General features: G+C 41.2%; 1 protein-coding gene and 1 non-coding gene across 2 annotated transcripts in view; both read left to right on the top strand.

Moving 5' to 3' along the window:
- The window catches only part of LOC126355972 (acylcarnitine hydrolase-like), a 91,947-nt gene extending 81,869 nt beyond the window's left edge, over nucleotides 1-10,078 (top strand). Inside the window, exons 9-10 of the mRNA XM_050006578.1 lie at nucleotides 9,291-9,423; nucleotides 9,690-10,078. Coding sequence (XP_049862535.1) covers nucleotides 9,291-9,423; nucleotides 9,690-9,858 — 302 coding nt within the window. The 3' untranslated portion in view covers nucleotides 9,859-10,078. The remainder of the gene's footprint in view (nucleotides 1-9,290; nucleotides 9,424-9,689) is intronic.
- Nucleotides 10,079-12,102: 2,024 nt separating this feature from the next.
- On the top strand, nucleotides 12,103-12,177 carry Trnal-caa (transfer RNA leucine (anticodon CAA)). Its single transcript has one exon. It is a non-coding gene; the product is annotated as a tRNA-Leu (tRNA).
- The last annotated feature ends 334 nt before the right edge of the window (nucleotides 12,178-12,511 follow it).

Raw genomic sequence — 12,511 nt, 5'->3', positions numbered from 1 at the left:
CAACACCGATTCCTAATCAATGTATGCAGACGTACTTAGCGATAGATTACAGGGCCAAACGTGCTGCCACGAAGGTAGACTGGGGTGCATTATCTGGACTTGCACATCTTGGCCTGCTCCTTCCCCAGCCCTCAATCCCGTAGACTTTTATAATTTTCAATGCTTCCTGTAGACTTTTGGCTATGGCGACATTTGAAGGAATTGTTCTACGCCACTCCAATCAACGACGTGCGGACACTACATGGTCACGTCTTGAATACGTGCCAGTGGGTACAACAAGAACCAGGTATACTTCAAACGATGGGTCATTCCTTACGCCGTAGGGCAGAGGGTGCTATTTCGTGAACGGACGCCACGTTGAACACCTAATGTGAACACCTGTTTACCGCAGAAAGTATGCATTTCCGGACCCATGTTTATTGGCCTTATTTCAAAGCTATGCAATTCCAGAACATGTTTATTGGACTTATTTTTCTCATTTCGATGAGTACTACCCCCTGGCAAAGTTTTCGACACTTTTTTTAACACCCTTTATAAAATGGCCTTTTATTTTGTGCAAAATAAGGCAAAACTGCATACAAGCTTTTCAACTGTCCAAATACGACCTGTCAGTATGTATACATCTTTCCTTACTTAAACGACGTGTACAACATCAATAGTACTGCTTTTGGTATGGCGTAATATCGAACAATCGAAAGAATTAACGACTGGAAGTCTCAAAATCTTCATGAGTGCACCACCAGTACCAAAGTTCTGTGGAACCCGCAACTTACCTTAATTGGACTGAAAATCGTCTAAAAAACTAATACACATTTATCTTGTGAGGGCAGTTAATAATAGCCTGGATTTTTCTGAAGGCAGATCGTTTACAGAACAAGGGCTAATCGAACATATGTCACTGACTCCAATAGTTCTTAAAATTTGAGGATGGTCACAGGAGAAAATAATGCATAGGAGATTTAACATTAATTTAAATTATTATTAAAATCATGAAACTTCTTGAACCATAGATACAAATGTCCACAATAGGCCAAAGTGTTTGTGCAAATACCACACGTTCACAGAAACAGAAAAGATCCCAATATACTTCCAGATCCCAGATGACTATATAATGAGTGGGAAAGCAATGTTTAATTCTACCTACATGCACTGGTGACTTAGTGAAAGATCGATATTGATCCTTGCACAGTCGGACAAATTCTCAATCCAAACACACATGGACACTCAAGTGCACTGGAAAACTACATAAGATGTAACCACGCCAGTGGAGCGCAAGTATGCAACAGTCTCACAAAAATTCCATGAAACCAAGTAATGGTCATTTCAAATTATTCACAAGACAATGTAAGTGAACTTTTATTAAGCTGCCCTCAAGCAGCGCGATGTAAACACCGTCTCCAGCTTCGAATGTAGCGTGGAAATAAAAAAGAGTAAGTGATTTTCCCCAACACACGACGGCCATGCGAACTCCAATTTAACCGCTTGGCTATCTGATCGGTTGACAAAGCACGGTGTTCGAAGTATTGCTTGTACATTGCATAACCAAATATGAGACTTTATTAGCAAACGAAACTATGGGCAATGTAGTCTTTGTATCACACATGTGACTCATAACTTGGCGAGTAAATTTTGTTTCAAACACGTTTCTAACACGGCTTTAAGGCTACATTGATAATACCAGTTCATTGTCATGGTTCGGTAGAGGTAATACAGGGGCAAAGCACTGTGCTCCTCCATGATAGCCACCACATACTCGCCAAGTCTCCTTTTAACAATAAACATGGCCTAGGTGGGGTGGCTCATTGATAAACATAACAACCACAACAGACTGGTATCAACGGATTTTTTATTTGTAAACGTCCATCTTGATTACATAAACTACACAATTCGCAAGTATTGGTTTCGGCTATTGCGAACTTCAGATCTGTTAAAAATAGAAAAACATTCGTGCAGCAACCTATGTTGAATTACATGAAACAATTTCTACTACAGGTCTAGTGACACATAAGAAAAATGGAAGATACTAACATGATTGCCAGCCATACGTATTATAAAAACATTCTGATGTAAGTACCAAAGTCAAATTATATAGCTAGGTGCTGGTAATGGCCTGGGTGAGTCCTGTGTTTATACAGATGACTGAGGCCAGTAGAGACCACTCATGCGAGGGTACACGAGTAACCAGAATTGTAAATTCAATAGTTGAAAGGCAGTATGTCTAGTCATTAATTAAAATTATTTCATATGCCGAAAGAAAGACGTCTGACAACAAAACATGAACTGACATGCAATGTGTGGAAATAAAATGCATACTAAAACTCCGCAATAAACGTGTAAAGAGTAATAATACGAACCACCTAGCCTGGCAAAATACAAAACATATAGTTGTATAAAAGACAGATTAAAAAATTTAAATGTAAACATCGCACCTACGACCCAAAACTACTCAGCGTGACAAAAGAAGCAAGCATAACGGTAAGTGTGAGATAATTAACAGGACAGTGACTATTAATTGAAATCTCGATAGTCGATGAGACGTTCGGAGTAGAATCTGAGTGGCGCCGCCTTGTGGCTTCTCTGTAAGAAGTTCTTGTTTTCCTGCGGCGGGGCTTGCGGAAGAAGCCCGGTCTCCTTCCGTTGGTGGACGGCGCACTCTGCCACACGACGAGATGCTGCGGCGCGCAACGCTGCTCACATTAATAGGTTTGCCAGTACATCAAAAAAAACATCCAACTGACATGCAATATGTGAAAATAAAATGCACACTAAAAATCCACATAAAACGTTTAAGGAATAATAATACGAACCTTCTAGCCCTCATTCTATTCATTCAGCAGTAGTACCTGTAGCTGTTTCCTTCGTATATAAATTTCAAATTCTTCTAGTAGGTTCAATAACTGTCTTTCTGGCGCCTTACGCAACACTTTTTGCTATATGAAATAATTTTGTTTAAGGACTATATACATCGTATTTTAACCATTCAATTTACAATACGTGTTACTTACTTATCTTAGAATTAGTGCCCTCTACTGGCCTCAGTTATTTGTATAAATACAACAGGCATCCATCCCATTACCAGCACTTACTATACACCTAGATATATAGGTTGACGTTGATAACTACATCATACTACTGTTATGGTACATATGGCCGTTAATTATTTTTGTGCTTTTTTTGTTTTTCTAACCTATCACTAACTGTTTTTTTAGAAATTGCTTCAGCTAATACGCCTTGTGTTGTTACAAGGTGCGTTTCTATTTGTAACGTATCTGAAGATGGCAATGGCCTAGCCGGACCTTTAAAAATAAAGTGCCATAAAATGATCGCGGATTCATTTACAGACTTCCTGTCTTCAGTTGGTTTAACTGTAGAGAGGTAAGTGCGAAGAGGGATACAGGCTTTTCAGCAGTGGCAGAGGCAACAAACGGCATGATTGACTTATATAGTAATGCCCTTGTTGTGTTAGTACTGCGAACGACTAAAAGCAAGGGAAAATTACAATCGTTATTTCTTCCTGAGAGCAATCAACGCTACTGTACGGCTTAACACTGATGATCCACTTGAGTAAAATACTCCGTGGGTTAAATAGTCTCACTAGTAGTGAGTATTTAGTCATCAAGAAAAACGAAGCTTGCATTATGTGGTTCGTAGAATAGAATATTTAATCCCTTATTCGGAAAGGTGAGTTAGAGAATATAGAAATGGAAATGAATAGGGTAAGATATATAAAGTGAGTATTAGTGACTGTGGCAAGAATATCATGACTTCTGCCAGGTCAGTACGTAGTTATAAATACAAAATCAAATAGTGGGAATGCAGGACTCGATCTCTAAGAAAATAGGAATGCGGGTAAGCTACTAAGAAAATCATTATGAAAGCATTATCGTAAACAAGATAGACACTAAACAGACACCTATCACAGTAGTAAAGGTTTATATGCCAACTATCTCCGCAGATTATGAAGACATTGAAGGAACAAAGATGGACCCAAAAATACATAAGCTGTTTAATTGCCCATAACTTCGATAAAAATTGATTAATTGACAGAAATCTCTCATTTTCGTTGAAAATACAATCTAAAGTTCAAATTATCGAAAGCAGTACAGGTGTTCGAAGTGGCCACCATTTATATCCACACACAGGAGATGCCGCTGAACTGCTGCACCGGCTACCGACTGCAGTGTGTCCAGCTGGATTCCTGCGTAACAATGTTCGATGCATTCTCGAGGCGAATCCAATGTGCGTGGTTTTTGTCGAAAAAAAAATCCTTTAGTGCTCCTCAGAGAAAAAGTTCAGATACCTTTGTTTGGGGAAAATAGTGGAATCTGACGGCACCTATTCATCCCTACATCGTGCTGGAACATTTTCGTAGAGGTACTCCGTGACACGATTATAGCAGTGTGGTGGGGCGTTCTCTTGTTGACAGTAAAACCTTTCATCCCCAAACATCTCACAGATGGTAGACAAAATTAATCTCTCTAGCTTCTCTAGGCACACCTCACCCGTGCCTGTGCCGTCAAAGAACAGCCAAATCAAACCCCTATAATATAACTCACACCTCACGTTCCCTCCAAGTTACTTCACGACTTTCTCCACATTTACGTGTAGATTTGAGGCTGCTGTCTTCACAGGTCGTCTATCCGTCCGCGGTGGCCGTGCGGTTGTAGGCGCTTCAGTCTGGAACCGCGTAGCTGCTACGGTCGCAGGTTCGAAACCTGCCTCGGGCATGGATTAGTGTGATGTGCTTAGTTAGGTTTAAGTAGTTATAAGTTCTAGGGGACTGATGACCACAGCAGTTGAGTCCCATAGTGCTCAGAGCCATTTTGAACAGGTCGTCTATATCGTTGTTTTTGTAGATCTTTAGCACGCTCTCGGAGGGAGATTAGTTAAAGTCCTGCGAAAGTGTCACAACACGTCAGGAAATACTGAGCTTACGACATATCTAACAAGATGCGTTGAAACGTAAACCTACGTTTATAACGTTTATAGATTTAGGGCCTATGGAAATTCTGAATGCTGTTGATCACTGTTGATCACGAAACTGTTCCACCAGCTGATTTCGGTGTTCCTCTTCTCGTGTTTACTGCTGTTGTTTCAATCCTACTTTTTTCAGATACTGTTCTTCTCGTTCAAAATGATTTTTCTTGTTGTGAGTCCCTGCTTACCACTTCGTTTTTCACACTTGATGTTCTTGTTTGCTCGTCATTAACTTCGTAAATATGTAGATTAGACAAAATTACATTACATATTCTCTTGTTCCATAGATCCACAGAAGACCCAAGACTGTAGAAAGTGTCATAAAACCACAACAAGTAATAACACATGTGTAAACAAGGGTCATACTAATGTACTAATGCACCTTTTAAAGGACGTAAGTGAAATGGTACTCATGAATGTTGAATAACTCAAGACAATACTCAAAGCTATAAAAGGAACAAATAAATTATGTACTGACTGTCTGATGGACTGATAAGAATGGCGTCATATACAGCCACTTCAGTGAAAACTATCGACTGCCAAGCAGGTGCTATCATGAACAGCGAACACAAGATACTCAAGAGCGCCCATAAACGAAATCCGTATCAGACGTCACTCATCTCTGCGTCGTCCTTCATGATTTTGAAGAACTGGCAGCACCCTCAAATGGGTGGCTTTAATGTTGCTCTGTGTCATTACTATCACTGCACAACAATATAGCGCCTCTCGTTGTAACTTCACGACAGCCTTATACGTTCTATACAGTGTTTCCTATTATTTCTTCGTTATGAATGCCCTCATCAAAAGGAAAGTGTAAGGTTCAAAAACTGTTTCAAATGGCTCTGAGCACTATGGGACAACTTCTGAGGTCATCAGTCCCCTAGAACTAAGAACTACTAAAACCTAACTAACCTAAGGACATCACACACATCCATGCCCGAGGCAGGATTCGAACCAGCGACCGTAGCGGTCGCGCAGTTCCAGGCTGTAGCGCCTAGAACCGCTCGGCCACTGCGGCCGGCCAAAGTGTAAGGAGTATAAAGACCTTAGATAGGAAATATTATTCTAAAATTAATATCAGTACGAGTGGAGAAGAATAAATTAACAATAAAAACTTCAAAACTTTATAGTAAAGTAAGACCGTCATTTTCTGAGCGGTCGAAGGAATCTGTATAATAACAGCATATAAATTTATGAAGATCCTTTGTGTGAATTCAACAGCTTTTTCCTCGTCCATCTTGGTGTCTCAACAAAATAATGCAGATCAGCTGGAAGAGAAATTAAGTCTAGAATGCTTTCTATAATTGAGCAAGCTCAGTTACGTTATGGAATGGTTTCTGCAGTTATTTAATTAGCAGAATGGTTCTTATCTCCTTGTTTAAGGGATTACAATTTTTTGCTTAGTACCTGTCATTGCAATATAAATTATCAAACTGTGGTCGCCCAGAATGACAGGCAATACTTTATGATGTCTGTTACGATGTAGATGGCGCTTGATGTATTTTCATCCATAAAAGAGAAGAAAATTCCAGGGTTAGAGCTATAAAACAATAATTTGTGAATTCAAAACAAAGTGCATCTTTACTATCAAAAACAGTGTTGATCACAATTTATTTACTACGGTGACCGGTTTCGACCACTACTGTGATCATCTTCAGACCAATGAGGAAGAACCTCCTTCTGCCGTGTGTAGTAGTGATTCTCCAGCAGAAGGAGGTTCTTACTCATTTGTTTGAAGATGATCACAGTAGTGGTCGAAACAGGTCACCGTAATAAATAAATTGTGATCAACACTGTTTTTGATAGCAAATATTCGTAACACATTGATCACTGTTCACTCCCATAATGCATTCAAAAGTAATTTAAAGTGCATCTTCCTTATGTATTTCCTAAAAACACTCAGACTAGTAATTCTCCCTCAAAGGGAAAACTTAAGACCTATTTCCATCAAAAAACTGTTCTTTGGTATTAATCGCGATAATGAACACAATTGTAGTGTGTCCTGGTTTAAAGCCATGGCGAGCCAATCTTCTCGTGTGCTGCCTGTGCGGGCTGCCTGTGCTGGCCCCTCCTGTCACTGGGCTTTGTTCGGTCCTTATCGGTAACACATTTCATTTAGCATTGAGGTGCGGCATTTTGCGGTCGGACAACTCTCTGAGTTCGTTAGAATCGTGGTGTCGGTGCTATTTACTCCACGCTCTTTGCTCGTGTCGAAGACGTCCATAGGTCCATTTGCTGTTTGCACAAAAAGAGGCAATCTAGCGATCTGTCGTCACAATCCCTTAAACGAATGGGAATCACAGAAGAGAGAGACTAGAATTCTCAATTTGCATAAGCGGCGGATACTGCTCGTTTGCTAGGAAACGACGTTATAACGTTGCAGATAGAATTAAAACTTTTAGATGACAGTGAAAGAGCAACAACTCAGAAAGATCGACAGACGGGACTCATTAACAAGCACTTTGTGCTAATTTTGCAGGCGTGGAGCACTTGAAGGAATTGGCGGTACGAATAGTAAAATATCTGAAGTCGCACACATTATTCCATTTCAGTTTCAACACAGTTAACTTGGAATGAACGAAGAGTATGGAGGCATCGTATATTATTGCGAAGTACGTTGGCTAAGACAAGGGGCATTCCTGGAACTATTTTTCGATTTAAATCTCGCTGTCGTTCAGTTTATGAAGGGAAAAACAGTGCAGGAAAGAAAATTAGAACACTATATTGCAGTGAAGGTACACCGCATCGTAATTCGGAATAATACAGGCACTGCAGTATTGTATTTAACCGCCGACACCAGCAAATGACTTTCAAACAAAGTGTCTCTCCTGTACAGGAATATACGTAACGGACGTACGAATACAGGTTCTAGACAAACGGTTGACGACATGTGGAGATTACGATCTGGCCGTGAGTTGTACTCAGACAGCCAGGTGGTAAGGCAACCGCTCGTGATAACCAGGAAATCCGGGTTCGAATCCCGGTCGGGAGCAGATTTTCATAGCCATCATTCCATTATGCAGCTGTTGGTTATCGATATCCGAGACAACCATTACGTTTAGTGAAAATTAGAACATTCGGAATGAACTGCAGACTTCACATCTTAAGTAGACTTGACCGCACACTGCTCACAGTAAGACATTTCGAGGTAACTCCTTCCTGACTTGATGGGGATGCGTTTAAAAAGAAAATCGCGTTGTAGAATGGACACATTCTGACAAAGACAATCCAGTTCCCTAAGCTCACTGGCTTTAAAGAAAGCTCGAGGTCTGAAGAATTAGCCGCCCGTTGTGACCGAGCAGTTCTAGGCGCTTCAGTCCGGAACCGCGCGACGGCTACGGTCGCAGCTTCGAATCCTGCCTCGGGCATGGATGTGTGTGATGTCCTTAGGGTAGTTAGGTTTAAGTAGTTCTAGGTTCTAGGAGACTGATGACCTCAGATGTTACGTCCCATTTGTGTGAAGAATTCATTGTGACCTAGCAAGAATTACAGCGATAGTTTCATAAAGGTTTTTCATTACATCTGTTCTCGAACTGTTACCGTTGAAAGGAACCCTATGCATGCGCAAATGTAACTGACTGGCCTTCAAGACGATTCCAGTTTTAATTATAAATCCTTTTATATTAAAACTGTCCAGGATGTCTTCATTGCTTTTCTCTGGTAGAGTTCCCAAGTCTCCATAATGAGGTTGCAAAAGTGCTATACTATTTCAGTCGACGTATTTGCGTGAAAGACTTCTTTTGAATTATGAACTTAATAAGTCACGATTACTTTGCAAACTTGAGTGTAAAACTTTGTAAAATTGTCTGCGTTTGTCCGTATGCCGACAGTTTGTACCAAATAAAAATTATGTCTTCAGCGTGCTAAAAATAATTACTTAATACTGAAAACTTGTTTTGTTCGTCCTCTATGTGAAATACAAAACCAAGTAGTGTGCAGTGCGACTGCACTATCACTTACACTCTGACAGCGCAGTGTGGCAGTGGAGGAAATGTGAAGCAAGGCTGATCGCTTATGCAATCAGGCTCAGGTATGGTCCATAAGCCAAAATCTGGGCCATCGCTGGTTTCAAAGATACAACAATGACACCAGTAACTACTTTGTATGAAGCATCATAGTAATGCTGGGGCGAGAGGCATCGTATTTACCATACTAAAATAATGCAAGATAATATCAGACACAGAAATATGACAAGATAATTTCACTTCTTTATTAAAATATCTAAAGTTATAACAACCTCAGAACCAGATCAACAATTTCCCACAGCATTAACAATATACTATCTACTGTCTTAACATAATCTCCTCTTTCAGGGACGAATCACGCAGGTGATATATTCGTGCTTTTTGTGAGAGATGATACTGTATGTAACCTGGATCCAGAGTCAGAGGAGGATCAGGTGCGCAGGAATATGGTTCGGTACTGGACGAACTTCGCTAAGTATGGGTATGTACAGACATGATTAGTTCTTTCTTCTTCTGTAATCAGATTTAAAAAATTATTTCTCAAATTTTGCTTTCACTGTCCTTAGCTGAACAGTCTGAAGTAGGACATTAAATACAGTTTCGGCTGTTTGCTAAAAATTACAGCAACTGCTATTCGTCCTAAACGCTTTCTTAAAACTATAGTTGCCTAAATCATGTACATTAAAAATCATTAAAAATGTAATTCCTAAGCGTCAGCTGATTTAGATCAACTTTGTTTTTCCGCAGAAATCCAACCCCGGAAGCGGATCCAGTGATATGGGAGCCGTACAACAATGTGACTCGCAGCTACATGCTGATGCAGTCCAACTTCTCCCTCGCTCACAACAAAGACGCAGAGCGGATGGACTTCTGGTACCAGAACGTTCCGCTGCTACCTTACGCTGACAACTTCTAGAAAAATATGGAGAGATTTCACAACCTAAAGCTTCCTGAGACTATTATTATAATTACATATTATCGTTTGATTGCCTAGTATCCTGTTATCAGTATGTAAAAATGACTAGAACTCCAGTTATGGATAAGTATTTATTGTTCTACGCAGGTTAATTCAGTACAAAGAATTATCCGACATTTACTGAAAGATGAAAATAAATGCTACACAATGTTTTACACAACTCATGATTGGAATAGTGTTTATGTGATCGGGAAACCCTTTCTCGATGCTCTTTTGACCACGGTCAATTGCTACGAGCAGTCGCCTGCGTAATGCAGGTAAAAGTGTAGCTGAATTAACAAATGCTTTAAGGCGAGTGCTTTGTGCCTCCAATCTGTGAACCAGAGGAAGCGACTCCTGATGGCCGTTGTCTGTCAATGTTCCTCGAATGTAACTACAAGCAATTTCTCAAAATCACTGTCATCACAAGAAGCTTCCTACCGAATCGGCGCAAACCACAGTGACACTTTTCGAACATTCACCTGCTCCTGTGAGAAGTAAAGCATGGAACTTTTGTCTGCTACCTACAAATTACGGCTTACAGTTACCTCGACAAGAATGATTCGGAACTGTAATGTCTTTTTGTAGAAGACTTAGAGGGCTGTGACGACACCCCCTGTACGTCACACAAGCAAATATCCTCTAGGTGTTCGTTCCGAGCAACAACACAACCTGCTAAACACCGGGGACCGCCAAGAAGATGGAATGGAACATGGAACAATGGTGTCTGGTCTCTCCACTCAAAAGTGCAGTATTTGTCTGACGCTTGATTATAAGGAGCATGAGGAGGCAGTCAGGTAGCAATGTACGTCCCACACAGGGGACAAACACGAAGGTGAGTCAGTTACGCCAGCGGCCGCTGTAATGTACATATATCGGATGCATCTCATTGATATGTGGGTAGTATCCGGACAGCATCCTCCATTCTGTTTTCCACCCACAATTAAGGATTCCTCTTTTAAAACGATAATGCACAACTGTGGAACTATTGTCTGGGGGTAGCGTCTAGTAATGAAAGTGTCCTGGGCTTCGGATTCGAACCTAGCCTTTTCTTACATTTGAAGTAAAAGTCATGAGCATACGCGTATGGCGGCCGAAGACTACGCGTATAAGAAACCATTACCGTTCCACTATCGGATTTCTCAGGGCGGAGGAACGAACAGAGATCCAGAGCGTTCTCTTACACTTAGGGTGTGAAACTACAACTAAAAGGCGGACGAATCAGCAACTATCATCGGTTTGCGAATGGAGAAGGCAATGGAAAGTATTGCATCAAGGACAAATAACGCGTATTCACAGGACATGTAACCTCTAACTGACAAAGTGCCACAATGATCTCTCCATTGGCAAAAGATTCCTGATTAGTCTCGCATCAGGATCTCTGTGAGGGCCTACCAGGTAGGAAGTGGCGACTAGAGAAAAATGTGAAGTGTTACACTCTACAAGTCGGGGTCGTGGAATGTCAGAAGTCTGAACGTGGCCAGGAAGCTAGAAAATATGAAGAGGGGAATGCTAAGGATCAGTATAGATATAGTGGGTGTCAGTAAAGTGAAATGGAAAAGAGATAAATATTACTGATCAGACGAGTGTAGGGTAATATCAACAGCAGCAGAAGTGGTATAACAAGAATAGAATTCCAGAATGAGATTTTCACTCTGCAGCGGAGTGTGCGCTGATATGAAACTTCCTGGCAGATTAAAACTGTGTGCCCGACTGAGACTCGAACTCGGGACCTTTGCCTTTCGCGGGCAAGTGCTTTACCATCTGAGCTACCGAAGCACCACTCACGCCCGGTACTCACAGGTTTACTTCTGCCAGTATCCGTCTCCTACCTTCCAAACTTTACAGAAGCTCTCCTGCGAACCATGCAGAACTAGCACTCCTGAAAGAAAGGATATTGCGGAGACATGGCTTAGCCACAGCCTGGGGGATGTTTGCAGAATGAGATTTTCACTCTGCAGCGGAGTGTGCGCTGATATGAAACTTCCTGGCAGATTAAAACTGTGTGCTCGACCGAGACTCGAACTCGGGACCTTTGCCTTTCGCGGGCAAGTGCTCTACCATCTGAGCTACCATCTGAGCACGACTCACACCCGGTACTTACAGCTTTACTTCTGCCAGTATCCGTCTCCTACCTTCCAAACTTTACAGAAGCTCTCCTGCGAACCATGCAGAAGTAAAGCTGTGAGTACCGGGCGTGAGTCGTGCTTCGGTAGCTCAGTTGGTAGAGCACTTGCCCGCAAAAGGCAAAGGTCCCGAGTTCGAGTCTCGGTCGGGCACACAGTTTTAATCTGCCAGGAAGTTTCAGGATTGGATTAGTTATGAATAGGAAGGTAGGGTAGAGGCTGAGTTGTGGTCAATAGTGCAGTTCTTATCAGAAACGACAGCTAACCGACATCGTCCGGTATACATCCCGAGGTAGCAAGCAGAAGAGACAGAGATAATATATAGGGATATTGAACGAATAATTCAGTACGAAAAGGAAGATGAAAATCTCGTGATCAGAGGGACTATTGAAATGCCATTGTAGTGGAAGGAGTAGAAGTAAGCGTTAGAGAGTATATGTGATTGTCAATAGGAATGACTAATTGACTTTTTCAATAAATGTCAACTA

Source organism: Schistocerca gregaria, chromosome 3 (assembly GCF_023897955.1).
Source record: "Schistocerca gregaria isolate iqSchGreg1 chromosome 3, iqSchGreg1.2, whole genome shotgun sequence".
Lineage (NCBI taxonomy): Eukaryota > Metazoa > Arthropoda > Insecta > Orthoptera > Acrididae > Schistocerca > Schistocerca gregaria.
The sequence above is the reverse complement of the archived record's forward strand: the minus strand, read 5'-3'. Positions and strand labels throughout refer to the sequence as shown.